This window comes from Lonchura striata, chromosome 7 (genome assembly GCF_046129695.1).
Source record: "Lonchura striata isolate bLonStr1 chromosome 7, bLonStr1.mat, whole genome shotgun sequence".
NCBI classification, from domain to species: domain Eukaryota; kingdom Metazoa; phylum Chordata; class Aves; order Passeriformes; family Estrildidae; genus Lonchura; species Lonchura striata.
The window spans coordinates 37,589,989-37,607,287 of record NC_134609.1 but is presented as its reverse complement, the minus strand read 5'-3'; the positions used below and the strand labels follow the sequence as shown (position 1 = coordinate 37,607,287).

Genomic DNA, 17,299 nt, shown 5'->3' with positions numbered 1-17,299 from the left:
TAGGCATATTTCATATAGTTATATATTTTATACATACACATGTGTACATAACCGATATAAAACGTGTCTCACGTATTCCCAACATACACATAGTGAAAGAACATCCAGGAAAAAGGTGGAAATGACGAGATCTAAGAGCCGTAATTAACCCGGAGTTTTGGCAGTTTCTCCTCAGCCCTTCTCTCCAGCCAAGGTTTTCCAAAGACAGGACAAGGGGAAATGGCCTCAGGCTGTGCCAGGGGAGGTTCAGGTGGAACATCAGCAGGAATTTCTTCACGGAAGAAATTATTTCGATTTGATCAGGCAAGTCCTTCCCTTTCACGCTGCTCCTGCAGGCTTTGATGGTAAAAAAAGATTATAATCTTCTGGGGGTTTTTGTTTTTCAGTTCGTGTGGACCATTGTGCTCATTCATTCCTGGAGGAAAATATTTAGGACCCTTCTGGTTTTCTTCCCACTCCTGGGAAAAAAGTGACATCTGTTTTGGTGCAATTAAGGAGAAACGCAAACACACACACAGGAGGAAAAGCAGCTCGAAACTTACGGTTGTGGTGGCAACCCCTGAAAGAAATCCCATGGAAAAATACATCTCCAAGACGTGGGGAAGTGCAGTTTTTCAGGGTGGTGGGGATGCAGGAGGTGTGGATTGGATTGGGCTCCAGTTTACCCAGATATTGAGGGATTGTGCCCAGGGTCGTGACTGATTTCCTTCCCTGAGTTCACGTGGGTTTTCCATGCATAGCTCCAGTGCAATGGGCTCTCTGGAAAAGGAATGCACTGGGAAGTATGGGGGAAAAGTGTTGGTGGCAGCTCTGTCCCCAAGCCCTTGGCATGTTGGAACACTTCCCACCTGAAAACAGAGCCAGGAGGTGGGAACACAAGTTAAAACTCAGACACAGAACAAGCTGGGGTGGCTGGGAACCTCCACCCAGCTCATTCCACCCTGTGCCACCTTCCACTCCATCCCACCTTGCTCCAGTCTGGCCCTGGACACTTCCACTCTCTCAGTTTGGGGTTTGCAGCTGGAGGGAAGGAGGAATGTAGAAATCCAGGGGGCTGACAGGGATCTCTGTGCCCACAAAGTGCTCCTGGAGGCCAGGCTTGGCACGAGGATAAGTGGATGCAGACCAGCCCCAAATATATTTGGCCTGAAAACCAGGAGGAGGTTCTGGGAATAGTGGTGGTAAAACATCTCAAGATGCAACTTGATACGTTGCTGAAAGGAATTATATAAGAGTATTTGCAAAGGCTGGAGGCTGCAGCAGCCTGGGAAATCCCTCCACCTGATGTTCCACTTTATTTTGAGTCCTTAAAGGTCATTTTCCTGCAAAACATTAAATTCCCAAAATTTACAGTTACAGTTCTCAGCTTAGAGTGCAAAGAGCCTTGTACAATGGGGTTTCTCCCCTAATGTTTTTAGACAGTTATAAAGACTGCTTTAGACATTTGTAGACAGGGTTTTCTCCCTGCCAGGATAACTGTGATCACTGTGGGAAGGAGAATGGACAGAAAGCTCCATGGAAATACCACGGGCTGCTGGGCCAGCCAGCCTGACCTGGGGGGACTGGCATGCCCCTGTCCCCGAGCTAGGCTACCCCGAGGATATCAGGAGGAATTTCCCCATGGAAAGGGTGCTCAGGCCTTGGCAGGGGCTGCCCAGGGAGCTTTGGGGTGCCCATCCCTGGAGGTGGCACTCAGTGCTCTGGGCTGGGGACAAGGTGGGCACTGGGCACAGCTGGGACTCCACGGGCTGGCAGGGATTTTCCAGCCTCAATGACTCTGCCATTCCGAGGGCAGCAGGTGGCCCAAAGCCCCCTTCCCTCCGTGCCCGGTGGCTGCAGGGGGCGACAGGCGCTCGCTCACCGCCGCTTCCCCCGGGCTGCGTAAGGGGAGGACGACAAGCCCCTTCAAGACGCCGGGCTGAGCACCCCCCCGTTCCTTTTCCCCGCGGGGCCGCACCGAGCCCGTTCTTCCCCCTGCCTTCTTCCCGGCCAGCCCGGCCGAGGAGGGCGGGGAGGCGAGGGGCGGCAGTCCCGGCTCGGGGGGCTCGGCCCCTCACGGCCCCTCACGGCCCCTCACGGCCACTTCCGCCCGCGGGGGAGGCGCCGCCGCCAGCGCCCACGTGACCCAACGCAGCACCGCGCCGCCTCACCTTACCGCCCGTATCCTTCCGCTCGCCGCTCCCCCCTCCCCCGCCCACTCCGTGCGGCGAGGGGAGCCGGCGGGCAGAGGGGTACGGACGGCGCCCGCACCGCGATCCGCTCCCCCGGTGCCCCCGCTCCGCCGCGTGTCCGCTTCTCCGGCGGCGGGGTGGGAGGGACTACTTTGTGTGTTGGCGGATGCGTCGCGTGGGCGTGGCGGCGCCGCCCGCCGTCCCTCTCGGAAGCCGCGGCCATGATGGGCGCCCCGCGCCGGCGAGCGCTGCGGGCCGGGGGATGAGCGCGGCCGTGCCGCCCTGAGGAGCCGCCGCCGGGAAGAGCCGAGGGAGCGACCGCCCGGCCCCCGGGGCGGGGAGCGGAGCGGGGCCGGGCCGGGGGCGCGCCCCGCGCCGCTGTCACCATTGCCGGGGCCCGGAGCGCCGCAGAGCTGCTCCCCCCGCCGCCGCCGCGCTCGCCCCAAACACGGCGGCGGCGGCGGCACCGCCCGCAGGGGCTCGGCGCGGCTCCCGACGCGCTCGGAGGAGGAGGAGGAGAAGGAGGAGGAGGAGGGAGCGGCAGCCGGTGCCGCCGCCGGGAGCCGGGCCCGCCCGGGGCTGAGCCGCCGGAGCATCAGCGCCCGGGGCCGCCCGGTGGTGCCTCGCGGCCGCCGCCCGGGCCCTGCGCGCTGCCCCGGAGCGGCCCCCGGCTGCCAGACATGACCGCCATCATCAAAGAGATCGTCAGCAGGAACAAAAGGCGATACCAGGAGGATGGCTTCGACCTGGACCTGACCTGTATCCTCCTCCCGCTCCTGCTCCCGCACGTCCCGCGATTGCATCAGACCCGCGCGGCGTTACCTAACGCGCTGCCCCCGGCCGCTCCGCCGCCGGGGCTCGCCCGGGCCGCCGCGCCCTCCCCCGCCGCCGCCGCCGCCTCGGCCGCCTTTTGTCCGGGCCCGGCAGATTAACGGGAGCTCCAGGATTAACGCCAGCGCTCCTTGCCGGCCGGCCCGCGGCCCCCCCGAGCCGCCGAGGGGCCGTGCCCCCCCGGCCCCGAGCCCCTGGCCGCTCCGGAGCAGCCGCTTATCTCCGGCTCTGCTGCTGGCTTTTGGGCTCACGCAGCAAATGCGCCCGACCCGACGTGATTTGCGTGCACAGCGCTTTCTAGATAGATATTTTTTTAATTTAGTAACTCGTCTTAAGTTGCGATTATAATCGTGGCAAGGCCTGTGGCTTTCCTCGGGTTGCTTCAGTCGAAGCCTGTGTCCTCTGCCCTGATTTCCAGCCCTCCACTAAGGCAGAGCTGTACCTTAGGATACAGCAAGGCTCTCCATGACAAGAGGTGGCAATCACTCCTTCTAAATTTAAAAAAAAAAAAAACAAAAACCAACCAGAACCCACCATTTTTTTCCCCGGTGAGCTGCACGAGGATGTGTCACAAACGAGAGCGCGTCGGGTCTCATCGAGGAGGATTGTATAGAATACTTATTCTGGAATAAGTAATTAGCGTGCAATTACGGCTAATGAGGCAAAAGCCGGTGTGTAGTTTTAGTGGCCTTTGGAACAGATGTGTTGGAGCGGAATCAGGCAGATGTTTAGCTTGGAATGCCCTGCAGCGTTCATGGTGGGTAGGGGCTCTGCTGGCGCCAGGGTCTTTCTCCGTGCTGGTGAAAGATTGGTGCTGTGGGAGAGGTTTTGGGGCAAGAACTTTGCTTAGAAGTTGGGAAAGTGAGTACTGACAGTAGTGCTCGGAGCTGGACTTCTCCCTGTGGAGAGATGTTTTCCGTTCTGCAACGGGATTAGGTGGAAATTTATTGGGTTTTGGAGCAATTACAGTCTGTCTGAGCAAGTGCTCCAAATAAATCCAGTTTTAGAGCGGGATAAAAGCTGTAGCTAGTACAGAGCTCTTGCATTGGGCCTTGGCCTAAAAATTTTGGTGGCTTTAAAACAACCTGAAATGTTCTGGAGTTTAGCAAGTGGCTGCTTGGCTTTTAGTTAAAAACCCAGAAGCTCTGGCTTATTATTCCTGCGTTATGTTTGTGATAGAAATACTTTCAGGCCTGGATTTTTAGGTGTTTCCACTTGGTGATTTTGTTGGCTTTATGGAAAAAGTTAAGTGGTAGCAAAACCAAAAGGTTTTGCCTTCACAGTTGAAGAGTTTGGTATTTCAGGAATCTTTGCCCAGATGTGCCTTTGGTAGGGAGAGAGATTTTGTCCCAAACGCATCTTTTTAACTGGTCATATGCTCCCAGCAAGAAAATTAGTGAATGCTGAACCTCGACTTTCTTGCTCAAGATTGCCTAATAATGTGACAAATGGAACTGATGGCTTATTTTTAATTTTTTTTATTAGAATATTGTGTTAAGGCAGGCCATTACACTGGGCTTAGGCTGGTATTTCTAAAAGGAGCAGCTGGCTGCAGTTCTGCCGTGAAATTTGTGGAAAAGATGGTGTGGTTTCTTTAATGATAAAAAAATATCATAGGAAGAAATGGAATTTTTTTTGTAGCTGCACATTTTGAACAGATAATTAATGAATGAAGACTTCTGCCTGTGCAGTGGCTTTGCTTGAAGGCTGATGTTGCTGCGGAAGTGAAAGTTGAATTTTTTTCATCACTTTGTGCAGGATTCTTTTTGCAAGGCTCCAATGGAGTTGTTACCCACCATTCCTGGTAGCTGGGAAATTGCCTGTGTATTCCTTATACACATGGCCATGGATTTAGCTCTCCAACCGTGTCATATAAAGGGGAAAAAAGAGAAAACCTGGAGCCCAAGTGAGCTGTTCAACAGGGCATGGCAGGAGGACCAGGTGTTAGAGAAGCCTGGTTAGTTCAGGGTAGCTGCCTCTGTCCAGCTAAAAGGGAGAGGCAGCCAGGAGTTCAGCATTTGGCTGGGAATGGGAAATGGAGGTCTGGGTTCCTCCTGCAGCTCCAGAACACTCAGCAGCTGCTGCTCACCTGGGCTTTGGGAGCTGGAGAGTGAAGGAACTGCAGTGAGTCCAGGTGAGGTGCCTGTGTTCTGTGCTCTGCCCTTTCTCCTGCCCCTTCCTGTCTCAGTGTCCCCTGTGGCCAGAGACTTTTGGGCATGGATATTATCCAGAGGCAGGCTGGATGAGGTGCTGGAGTGCCAAAATCCTTGGTTGGGCTGTGCCAGATCCTGTTAAAAGTGATATTGATATATGTGCAGTACAGGACATTGTGCTTGGAACCCTCAGTTCCTGAGGAGCTGCTTAAGAATCCTTGTTTCAGCAAAGTGAGACAGCATCTTCCCAAAATCATTGCAGAGCATGAAAATGGGCCTGTGTGTCTTTAAAAACCACACTGCTGCTGCTTGTCTTCTAATCAGATGTTTTCTCTGAGCAGTATTTATGCACATCTTGGAAAAAAATTTTGAACTTGGAAGAAAAGGTTTTAAAGGTGGAGACATTAAATCAGCTGTTTAATGCTTCAGATGTTTTTCTGGTTTATTTGGGTTTTAATTAATTTCTGCAGTACTGTATACTTTTTGGTGCACATGGGTGAGAAGGAAGGTTTGGATTAATGTCTTTTCTTTGATGGTTGCATTTCTTGATGCTGCAAGCACCAGAATGTTTTCTGAGGCACTCTGTGTGTTACTTCTGAAATTGTGCAGTTTAGTGATGTCCCCTTTACTGCAGGGAACAGCAGAGAGAAAACACTTCAATGCAGCCTGTGTCTTAAGAGCTCTGTGTGTGAGTTTAGCAAGTGGGAAAAAAATCATGGAACTGCTTTTGTGCCTGTCCTAGCTCGGGTTAAACTTTGTCTCGTGTCCCCAGGCCTTGTGGTAGGGGTGCAAACGGGCAGCTAGGCTGAGCCTAGGGCTCGACTGAAGCATGTGGAGCTCGTGACCTACATAGTGGTACAAACTGCAGCAACATTCAGGCAGGATGAGATGTTGGGTGCAGTTTACACGTCTCACACGTCGTTTGTCTCGTGGAATGAAAGGCAGGGAATGCTGAAGGAATTGCTGGAGGAAGCTCCTTAGAATCTCTTACTGCTATATGCTATTTGCAGTCCTAAAGCTCTTTGCATTTTTAATGAAATTTTAAATTATGGGACTTGACTCAAAATGGCTCAGCTTCCAGGGGAAAAAAAAAGTGAATTAGTGGCATGAGGTCCATACTGTGTTTAAAAATAGAGGCTGAGCTGGAAATGCCATTTGTTTAAAAGACTTGGTCTCATTTTAAAATTGAAGTTTGTTGGAGATTTTGTAACGAGTTTGTCTTGCACACAAGCACAAGGGAGGGTTTAGAAGAAGCTAGAAGAGACCAACTGGCAATGCCTTTTATTGGTGGGAAAGTATTTCTTTGTTCTGAATTAAACCATGTTACTTAGCAATGTTTAGAGCCTGACAGACTCATTTTGCTCCTGGAGCCTGGGATGATGTTGGGGTTTGGACAAGATGAGTGCCAGTTTTGCTCTGAATTCATCTCAGCAGTCTGTTAGCATAGACAGCACTGCAGCGACCCTGCTGGCTGGGGACTCATCAGAGTTTCAGTTCCCTCCTTGTTACAGGATGTGTTTGATCCCAGGAAGATTGTTCTTTCTGCACTTAGCAAGGATGAAGGGTTTTGACCTGTCTAGGTGGAGAAAGCAAGGTGGTGATTGCTGCAAATGTGTTCCTGCATTTTCTCTTCTGGGGTTTGACATGGGCTAGGTCGTTCACTGCTCCTCACAGCCCAGAAAATCCCAAACCTTGTGCTATAGCTGTGTGAATAGGGGTGTTGGGCAGCTGAAGCCTTCAAACCCCACACTCCAGCAGGTGCTGTGGTGTGCAATCCCATCCAGAGTCACCCAGCCCCTTCCTGCCCTGCTTTTTCACTGCTGTTGTTCAGAAAGAGACTTTAAAAAGCCCTCACAAATTACAGCTTGTCCCTTTGCACTTGTTTAAATGTAGTGCAGGATTTGGGAAATGCTTCAGCTTGGATCATCAGAAATTTTCAGTGCATGTGGAGACTGTTTGCACAAGTTAAACTCCAAATTAAAAAATGTGTGCCTGTGCACACTTTGAAGTGGATAGAAGCTGCTGGAGTGGTGGCTGTGAATTCTTCTTGAGGTGGGCAGAGAAATGAGTGGATCATGCATAATGTTTCTTGTATGGTGACCTCTTAGAAGATGCCCAGCCAAAGTGATTAATGATTGGAGCCTGGTTTTAAGCTCAGTTAAGTGTGTGAAGTCTTCAGAACATTCAGAGCTTTGCTGTTAAATGTGAAGAGGGTAATGCTGAATCAAGTGCCAGCTTTGCTAGAACCAGCAGTGGGTATGTGTTCATTTTCTAAGGAAAAATCGAGTTTTCTCTTGGTTGTACTAAGACTGATGAGGTGTTGGCACTTGAGGAGTTAGGTTGTGGGGTTTGCTCGCTGAGGATAGTTGTGGCACTGTTGAGGATTTGTGGAAATCCCACCTCACGTCAACCCCTCTGTGTGGTTGGCTGGCCAGCCCCAGCTCTGGGTCCAGCTGGAGTCTTGGAGGGTGGTGAATTTTGGAAATGCATCTTTCTAGGAATCTCTGCTAGTCAGGAAGGCCTTTTTGTCCATGGGATCATTCCATCTGCCTTCCCCTGACCTGGGAGAGGATGTAGCCTTGAGTGTGGAGCTTATGCAACACTGGAGCTGCTGTGGTTGCTGCAGAATAATGCATGCACAGAGATTAGTTGGCTCTAGATAACTGCTAGGCTGGGGCTGGCACATTTCTTTGGGACAAAATTCCCGTTGCTACCCAGTGCTACACTTGGGACACCAAGAAGAACTTGCTTGTCTTACCAAAGTGTTCTGGAGCCCAGTGACTGCTGTAGAGACTGTGAGTATTGATGTTTTAAAACACTGTATGGAGGAGTATAGAATTATCTTAATTTTCTCCCAGAAGACAGGTGGCTGTATTTTCCATTCTCTTCCTTGTAGGCTGGCTTGGACACCTAAGTCCTCTTTGTTGTGGAAGCAATTGATATCATTTATTCAGTAATAATATGTCTGAAAGGATGTTGTGTTAAAATCCCTCTGTGCTAAAAAGCATAAAGTCAAAACTAAACTTCAAGGAGTACAAATACAAAGTTGAAATCTTGTATGTAAAGCATCTGTCCACCAAGTTTTTGCAGGTTGTGAATTGCTGAATAGTTCCTGAAATGAAATTATATTTATAATGGATTAATGTTGTTGCCATGTTAATGCTGCATAAGCTGACAAATGATACCCTGGTACCTTAGCCAGAGTCTTCCCCTACAACAGGTTTAAACATGAAAATGGTTGTTGTATAATGATTTAAAGGACAATTGTTGTGTTCTGACAAACTGGAAGAGAAGGGAGGGAATAGGCAGCTGAGCTGTCAAATCCCTTAATTACATTAGAGACCAAAGATACTGTCATTACTCATAACTAACTCCCAGAGCCCAGCTCCTTTCTAGTTTGGAGCAACTCAGAGCTCTGTGTGATTTTTATTCATTTACTCTACCTGATACAGGGTGGATGTTGAAGGTTAATTTAATGCATGGCTTTTCATGAAGGAAAATAGGATATATAGCTTGGAGTTGTGTATAGTAATTCCTGGATGTGCCCTGTGCCTCATCTTAAATCCTAGGGGAGGTGTGGGCTCCTTTGGTCTGGCACTTGGGTTTTTGGGATTAAAGCTGTGGAAGTTTGTGCTTTCCTGTGAGTTACTGCAATGGTGATTTCTGGGCTGTAAGAAGGGAATTTATATGGAAATGTGTGGCCCTGTAGAGCAGGATGTCTCCTGAAACATGGATTATTTGTGGGTGGTTGACTCTCCTTTGGGTTCTGTTAGTTTTTGGATGTGTCTTAGGCCCAGGTTGATATTTCAGATGTAAACAAATCCTTGTTCCAGTTTCTAATTCAAGCCAGCATCCTCTTTGCTCCTGTCGTCATCTGCCTCGTTTGCTGTCTTGCCTGTGAGGCCCTGGGAAAAAAAAAAGGCATTTTTGTAGAATGGAAGTAAATAATTGTGCAATTAGGCCCTGTATCATGCTGCATAAATCTAGGTTATCTTAATAACGATTCTTAGGCAATGTAGCTCAAGTGGTGGCTCTGTGATTCAAATGGTAATTGACTGTGCAGCTAAAAAAATTAAACTCAACTGCTCTGTGTTTGGGATGATGACTATTGCAAAAGCTGGCATTGTTCCCTTTAAAGATGAACTCCCAGCTCCACAGCCCCAGCGTGCAGCAGTGCAGAAAAACTGCTTAATATCCAGTTTTTTGTAGTGAAGTGCTTAAGAAACGTCTTTATAAACTTAATTCTGCCTTTGTGGAGCTGTAGTATAATAGCTTTTAATTGCATGATTAATTTTCTTAGAGGCCTCTGCTTAATTCATTGCATTGCCTGGGTATATATAGAGCTGCAACTGAAGAGTTGTGTATTTTATGTTCCTTTATTTCTTGTGTGGGTGAGTTAGAGAAGTAATGTCCTTTTTTATGCTAACATTTGGATGAGGGAAACACCAGATCTCATTCAGATAAAATTATCTACTTGGGGCTTACTGTTTGACTAATGGTTTATTAGAATGGCCTTGTGTCTTGTTCTGCCACTCACCTTTCATCTTCTCTTGATCCACCTCTCACAGACTGAGGTTTGATAATTCCATACAAACCCTGCTTTTTGTAGTTTCTGTTCTAGGAAGGTTTTTAGTGTGCTGTATTTGTCCTCAAGCTCCACAGCTATTTTAAATTCCCTTGTCTCTGAAAGTTTTTGGATGTTCTTTCAGGCTTGCAAAAAGTTGAGTCTGAGCCATTTTTCACTTCCTGTCAGTAAATATCAAAGTAGTGACTCTTCTGTGCTGGCTTCTCTTTACTGAATAAAATTCCTGTGTTTTTCTGGGGGTGTTTGAGGTTAGGACATGCTTAAGTACACAGTGGTGGTTCAGGGAGATCCTGCAAAGTGGGGTGGTGTGCTGGGAGCACACGGTGACATCTCACAGCTCTGCTTGAAAGCTCATACTGAGTTTGGTTGATGGCTAAAACAGGTCAGTTTGGCACTTAAAAGCTCAAATTGAGAAGTGGTAGTCCAGCTGCTCACAGCATTGGTTCCTCTGGAGGGGATCTGCTCAGTCCCTGTCTTGCCTCATGTGCACACCTGGATGTGGCACCCAATGCTCTGGTTTGGGTGACAGGGTGAGGAATCAGTCACAGGTTGGATTTGAGGGTCCCAGAGGATTTTCCAACCTCAGTGATCCTGGGATTTTCCACCATCATCCTTGGGCCACCATGTGTTGATGCAGCTTGTTGGGATGCCAGGCTGGCTATGGAAAGATAGGATGTGGCCTTTCCAAAATGTCAGCAGAAACAAATAACTTTCTTTACTGGACCTCTGCATGTTTCCCTCTGGAAATCTGTTGGGATTGTAGGTCTGGATTTGGGGTTGAATTAGGGAGTTCAGGCCCAATCTCTGCCTTCACAGCTGAAGAGTTCTGTCAAACTTTGTATCAAAAGCACAGTCTGATGAATCATTTATTATGTTCCTGTTTGCTCTTAGCTCTTTGTGACTGGGAAGGGCAGCTTTTCTGTCTTCAACATGATCAGCTATTTTAGAGGGGTTTCATGAGTTGGAAGAGATTCACAAAGATCATCAAAGTCCATCTCTTGGCCTTGCACAGGACACCCCAACAATCCCACCCTGTGCCTAAGAGCATTGTCTTGCTCGTGTTTCCTTTACTCTGCATGCTTTTGTATCTTATGATTCTAGACCATTTTAAAATGGAAGTTTCAGGTGTCTTTTTCTCAGCCTTTGTCAGTACAAGCTGTTCTCTAGAGCAGCCATCATCTTTCATGCCTTTGTTAACCATTTTTTCTATTTATGCTGTGAGGTCTGTGGGTTTTCTTTCCCCCCAATCTTAACATGACCCTGTTAGCTCTTCAGCAAAGCCTCCATGTGGCTGAGAGTTCCTGGACACATTTACTACACCTCACAGAGGAAGGGAGAGACTCTTGCTCTGGGATGACTCCCAAATGCAATATAATGAGCAGGTCCAGAAGTGACTCGTGGATGTAGACAACCTGGCATATCCTCCTGAGGCACCTTCTGATTTATTTCTTTATGCTGTGGGAATTTGAGCTCTCCTCCAGACCTACAGGTCAGCCCCATGACCTCATGTGTGCAGCTTTGCCTCCTGGATATGAAGGAGTTGCAGTTATTCCTTGTCTAGGTTGTTGCATTTAAATTGCAGGCTGAAAGCTTAAAAAAACTAAAATATTGGGGGAAAAAATACTCTTGTTGGAGTATGGAGCAACAAGGGGTTAAATGCATTTCTTCTAAATTATAAAATGTTTCAGCCACATCTGAGTTGGTCCCTTTGCTTGTTGTTTAAGGCACAGATGGTAGAGTTGACAAGTGCAGCTGGCTGGCTACAAGGAATCCTCCTTTGCTCTGAAGAACTTTCTTCCTGTTCATTTCCTCTATACTTCCTGATGATCCGGGCTCATAGAAAATACTAAACTTATTTTGCATTTCATGCTGGCTAATAGAAATGCTGCCTGTTAAATAAAAAAGGCACTCATGGGTACAGCTTAAACAGCATGTATGTCAGGAAAGCCTTCTAGATTTGTCTGGGTATATTTTCCTATGTCATTTTCTTTTTTGTTGTTGGGATGCTGTCAAGCAAATGGCACTAATAAGAGCTTGGCCATTTGTCAGGGCTCTTAAATCTGTTTGAGGATGGAGTGTGGACACTTCTTGTAACACTCCCCCCGTAGCTTCAGGCTGTCAAGCTGTTGAACACTTAGAACAGTGCTGGTTTTTTTTCTCCCTTGCTGTTGCTCTGTGGACTTGTTTAAGCTGGAGTTAAAGGGCTGGAGGTCAGCAGGCGAATGTTTCGGCCCAGCTGCGCCGCCAGACCGCCTCACACGGCTCCTGCAGCCAGAGTTGTGAAACCTGCAGCCTAATTCAGACAACAAAGCAACTGGGGGAGGCTTCAGAGCCACGCTGTGCCTCTGCTGCTGGGCTTTGCTGTCAAACGGGACTTGGCAGTGACAGCTTGGCCACCCTGCGCTGGTGGCTGGGTCCCCTCGCAGGCAGGAGGGTGAGGGTGACACGGAGCAGAGCTGGCAGCACAAGAGGAGTGGGCTGGTGGGGAGCAGATTAAAGCAAGGCCAAGCCTCCCCTAGCCTGAACTGGAAAGGAAAATTAGCATTCCTGGCAGTTGTGAAGCTTTTTTCAGGCTGTAGATTCCTCGATTTAAGGCTGTTCTTTGTTCAGTGAAATTCCAATTTGGGAGCTGGAAGCTGAGGGTTGGCTTGCAGGTGTCAGGTTCAGGGTATGCAGTAAGGTTTTTAGTTCCAGAGCACAACTTGAACAGCCCCATCATTCACAGCTTCAGGGATACTCAGTTTCTTGGAAATTTCCTTTCTAAAGAAAGATGAAATCTAATGTTTGCTTGGTCTTCCTGAAGCCTTTGATTCGCAGAATCCCAAAATGGTTTGGGCTGGAAGGAACCTGAAAGCTCACTCAGTCCTACCCGCTGTCCTGGGCAGGGATGCCTTCCATGATGCCAGGTTTCTCCAAGCCCTGTCCAGCCTGGCCTTGGACATGCCAGGCATCCAGGGGCAGCCACAGCTTCTCTGGGCGCCTCTGCCAGGGCCTGCCCACCCTCCCAGGGAAGGATTTCTTCCCAAAAGCCAATATAAACCTTCTGTCTGTCAGTGGGAAGCCATTCCCCCTTCTCCTTTTGTTCCAGGCCCTTATAAATAATATTTGAAGCATTAAAAAGGGCTACAAGTTTTAAAGTTTTTTCATTTGTGTTTTGATGTAAAACCTCCCCCAGTGTTGGGTTTAAAAAGCTGTGTGTAAATTCTGAAGCACTGCATGCTCTGGCCTGCCTATAAAATAGGAGATGGGGTCATTTGCTCTTTGTTTTCCTGTTATAGCCACCTTAAGAGTGGAGTCAGGATCAGGGGTTAAATACTTGGAAATACAGAACTTTATAAAATCACTCAGACATTCTAATGATGTTACAGTTCCGAACTGAGGGTTGATCATTGCAGGAAAAGCTGCAGCTGTTGGTTTTTGCAGCTTCCTTGTGACTGTTTAAGAATTAAGAATTGGTAAATGTTTTGCTATGCTTTTTTGGCCACCTTCCATTATTAGGAAAAAGTCTGAATTTGTGAGCAAAATCAGTTACAGGACCAACATGAGTAATTTACTTTTATATATCTATGTATGTAAAAAATTGCAAGCGTACACTGCATATTCTTTAATTTGGTCTTGGCATAATGTGAATATATAGACAGCTATTTTTGAAAGTGATTATAACAACTGATTTGCATAATGATCCAGGATTTTTCTCATAGCAACTGGAAAGACTGTCATCTTCAGCAATGTGGGAATGATTTCAGGCTTTGAGGAGCGTGTTTTGTTCAGGCTGTGAGCAGCATTAGAGCAACGGCATTTCTGCAGTGGCACATGGATTATTTGCATTGGTCTGGTTTCAGTATTGACAAAGCATTGTTGTGGCACTGGGTGATTGAACAGATAATTGGGTGTTGTGATTTTAAGATTCCTTGGGCACAGTGTTGTCTTGGCTCCTTTGGAAGTGCACTTGTGTAGCTGGTGATAAGAACTTGAGTGGGGGATGTTCTGGTGCTCTGCCTTGTGTGCCATGGGGCACCAGAGTACAGAAAAGGTGTAAAGCTGCCAGAGAGTGACCAAAGGAGGGGCACAGGGGTGGGGAAGGGTCTGGAGGGGCTGCATGAGGAGCAGATGGGGGCACTGGGTTTGTTCAGCTGGAGGAGACTCAGGTCAGACTCACCAGGGGCTGCAGCTCCCATCTCCGTTCTCTGGGACAGGGACAGGACCCAGGGAATGGCTGGAGCTGGGCCAGGGGAGGTTTAGGGTGGATTTCAGGAAAGGTTCTTCCCCCAGAGGGTGCTGGCAGTGCCCAGGCTGCCCAGGGAATGGGCATGGCTGCCAGAGCTCCAGGAGGGTTGGGACAGTGCTCCAGGGGTGCCCAGGGTGGGATTGTTGAGGTGTCTGTGCAGGAACAGGGGTTAGACTGGATGATCCTTGGGGATCTCTTCTAGCTTAGGATATTTATGGTTCTGTGATCATGGGCCTGTCCATGGTAATTTTTTTTTTGTTATCAGCATTAACTAAAATCCCAGCTTCCATGTTTACAAGACTGAGAAAGGAATGAGTACTTTAAAAACTGCTAGAACCATTTTTGGGAATGAGTATCTTAGGAAAGAGCTACTTTGGCAAAATGTGGTGGGGTTTATTTTATGGTTTTTAGAAAGCCCATTTCAAATCCTTGTGGGTTCCTTCCAACTTAGCATATCCTATGATCCTATGAAATTTTGGTAGTTACACCACTTTGGTTGACTTTGTTTTTGCATGTGTTGAACAGCCTCAGTAAATGACGGAGACTTTTTCCATTTTTGTTTTCCTGTCTTAAAAAAAAAAAGCTTGGAATTGATAATGAGCTTGTTGCACGTTTTAAGTGATCAGTTCTCCCAGATTTCTAAAATTAGAAGTATGGTTACCAATTTCATGATGACTCAGAGTTCTTCCTTTGAATGGAAGCCCAGCTTTCCAAGCTCCTGTGTCAGAAATCTCATCTTGGTAGTGAATATCTTAATTTGAGCTTTGGAAATTGATGTTAAATTAAGTGAGGTGTGAAAAGGGGTGTCTGTGAGCTGTTGTGCTTGGCTGGTGAGACCAGAATCTGCTGAAGGTGATGTTCAGTGGCTGATTGCTCCTGAACTGGTCCTTGCAGTGATCAGGGGCTGTCCCTGTCCCTGAAGATGAGTTTCATTCCCCAACATAGAGATAAAAACAGGCTGGGAGGGATGCAGGAACAACCATACCCTCCACTTGCTGCAGATCATGGGGTATCTTTTCATAGGATGGGTGGAAGAAGTTGGCTTTATGACAGCTTTTCCATTTCAGTGATGAAACTTCAGTTTCTGCTCAGAGATTTAATTCATCTGTGCAAACAGCAGCACCGCTTCCATTCTGTTCTTCATCTTAGTGCTCCCTAAAGCAAAGACATTCTCTAATTGTTTGAACCACCACAGGAGTTTCAAAGCAGCACGTCAAGGCTGCCAGAGCTCCAGGAGCACTTGGACAATTCTCTCAGGGATGCACAGGGTGGGATTGTTGGGGTGTGTGTGTAGGGCCAGGGTTGGGCTGGATGATCCCTGTGGGTCCCTGCCAGCTCGGGATATTTGATGGTTCTGCTTCTCTTCACCATGCTGTCAGGAGTATTTATATCAGCATGTATTGAAAAGACCCCAAATTCTGTTTGTCAGCAGTAAGAATGGGTTTGTGATTGCTGCTCCTGCTTTCCTTGGGAGCAGAGGGAGCCTGGTGCCTGGAAGGGCGGTGCTGGGGCCGTGTCCTTTGGCACCAGCCCTGTGCAGACACCAGGGTGAGTCAGCAGTGGCTGTGAACTGCATTCCAGTCTAATGCTTTGAGATAATCACTGAGGTGCTTCAGGACGATTATATTTAGGTGGGGGAGACATTGGCTTGCCTGTTTTAAAAAATTATCGTGCTTTTCTAAAAACAGCCCTTTCCTCCCCATGAGGCTCCCTGTTGGATATTTAATTTTGAGCAACAGTTGAGTTGGGTTTTTGTGCTGTCAGGTTGCAAAGCCCCAGATCACAGAAAATGCTTTTAGTGAATCAGCATCACAAGCTCACAGAATAGTTGGGGTTGGAAGGGACCTCTGAGATCATCCAGTCCAACTCCCTCTCCAGGCTGGGTCACCTGGAGCAGCTGACACAGGAGCACTTCAGGTGGGCTTGGGATGTCTCTAGAGAGAGAAACTCAACCTCCTCCCTGGGCAGTGCTCTCTTGCCCTCCAGGGTAGGTGTTCTTCCTCGTGTTGAGGTGGCCTCAGTAAATAGATTCATATTTCTCTCCCCCTCCCCATATGAAGTATTTTTCATTGCCTTTCCTTACTGGCATATTGGGTAACACCTTTTGCAATTCCCACATTTGATTTAAAATGTAAAAATAATTGTAATGGTCACAGAATCATGGAATGGTTTAAGGGACCTTAAAGCTCATGGTTTAGGGGTCCTTAAAGTGCCACGGGCAGGGACACCTTTGACCATCCCAAGCCCTGTCCAGGCTGGCCTGGGGCAGTGCCAGGACCAGCTTGAGCGATCCCAGTGATTCCTGGTTGCCAAGGTGGTGCTCAGTCCGAGGCTGCACTCCTGATCCTAGAGGGCTTTCCCAGCCTGCTGGATGCTGTGGGCAGTCGTGCAGCAGTTTGGGAGCAGGAATGGCTGGGAGCTGTGCCCTTGAGCAAGGGAGAGGGAGGAGCAGGGGCAGCCAGGAGCTGAGCAGGAATCACGATTCCAGCAGCCTGGGAGCGCCCCGGTTATTTTGGAACTTCTTATCTGCCTGTGCCTGCGTGTTTGGAGGCTTTGGTGTTTGGAGCAGTGTGTGAGCAGGCTGGGAACACTGCTGTTAAGATGTTCTGTTCCCTTGGCTCAGGGGGTGTGTCTGCCTCTCTCCCATCTTGCACCAGCTGGGAATCCTGGAAAGTGTCTCCTGTCTCAGCCCCTCGGAGAGGAGAAGCATCTGAACATCAACCACGGGCTGCAGTGCCTGAACAAATGTAGGAGAGCTCATGCTTGCAAATAGAAGTGGGAGCAAGTCGCTCACAATTGGGTGAAGTTTGGGCATCTGTCCCACGGGTGATGCTGCAGCTGAAACTGAGTTTTGTTTTGATGTGTCAGAATGAAATTGTTTTCCCCCTGTTGCCAGCATGAGGGCTTGTCTTCCATGAGAAGTGCTGTGGAAAGCAGACTGATATACTGGATTATTTTGCTGTGGTAATTTATGGTTTGTGTAGCCCTGCTGCTCAGAGCAGGATGCACGAGGATGGGCTTTGGAGGATAAATGCTGGAACTGGGAGTAGGTAGGAATCAGGCTGAAACTGGGAAGGAGGAGGGAGTGATGGGGTGTATTAGCCCAGTAATTCACAGTTAATATAATATAGAACCAGTTTCTTCTGCTTATGGCAGGGAATAACGGATAAAACAGTGAAGACATTGCTAATTATGTCACACCTTTTGTTAATTAAAGAGGTGTGTACTGCTTGCTGAGTAAAATAGATCAGAGGGAAATTCAAAGTTTGTGATTTGAGGTTATCCCAAGCTCTATAAGTTAAGCACTTTAATGTTTGGTTGGATTTTTTCC

General features: G+C 48.3%; 1 protein-coding gene and 1 long non-coding RNA gene across 2 annotated transcripts in view; one reads left to right on the top strand and one right to left on the bottom strand.

Moving 5' to 3' along the window:
* Positions 1–1,997, bottom strand: LOC116183800 (uncharacterized). The gene is made up of 2 exons (XR_004148491.2): positions 543–1,997; positions 1–458 (listed from the first exon to the last, which is right to left on the bottom strand). It is a non-coding gene; the product is annotated as an uncharacterized LOC116183800 (long non-coding RNA).
* Positions 1,998–2,770: 773 nt separating this feature from the next.
* Positions 2,771–17,299, top strand: part of PTEN (phosphatase and tensin homolog) — a 48,014-nt gene continuing 33,485 nt past the window's right edge. Inside the window, exon 1 of the mRNA XM_021537083.3 lies at positions 2,771–2,930. Coding sequence (XP_021392758.1) covers positions 2,852–2,930 — 79 coding nt within the window. The 5' untranslated portion in view covers positions 2,771–2,851. The remainder of the gene's footprint in view (positions 2,931–17,299) is intronic.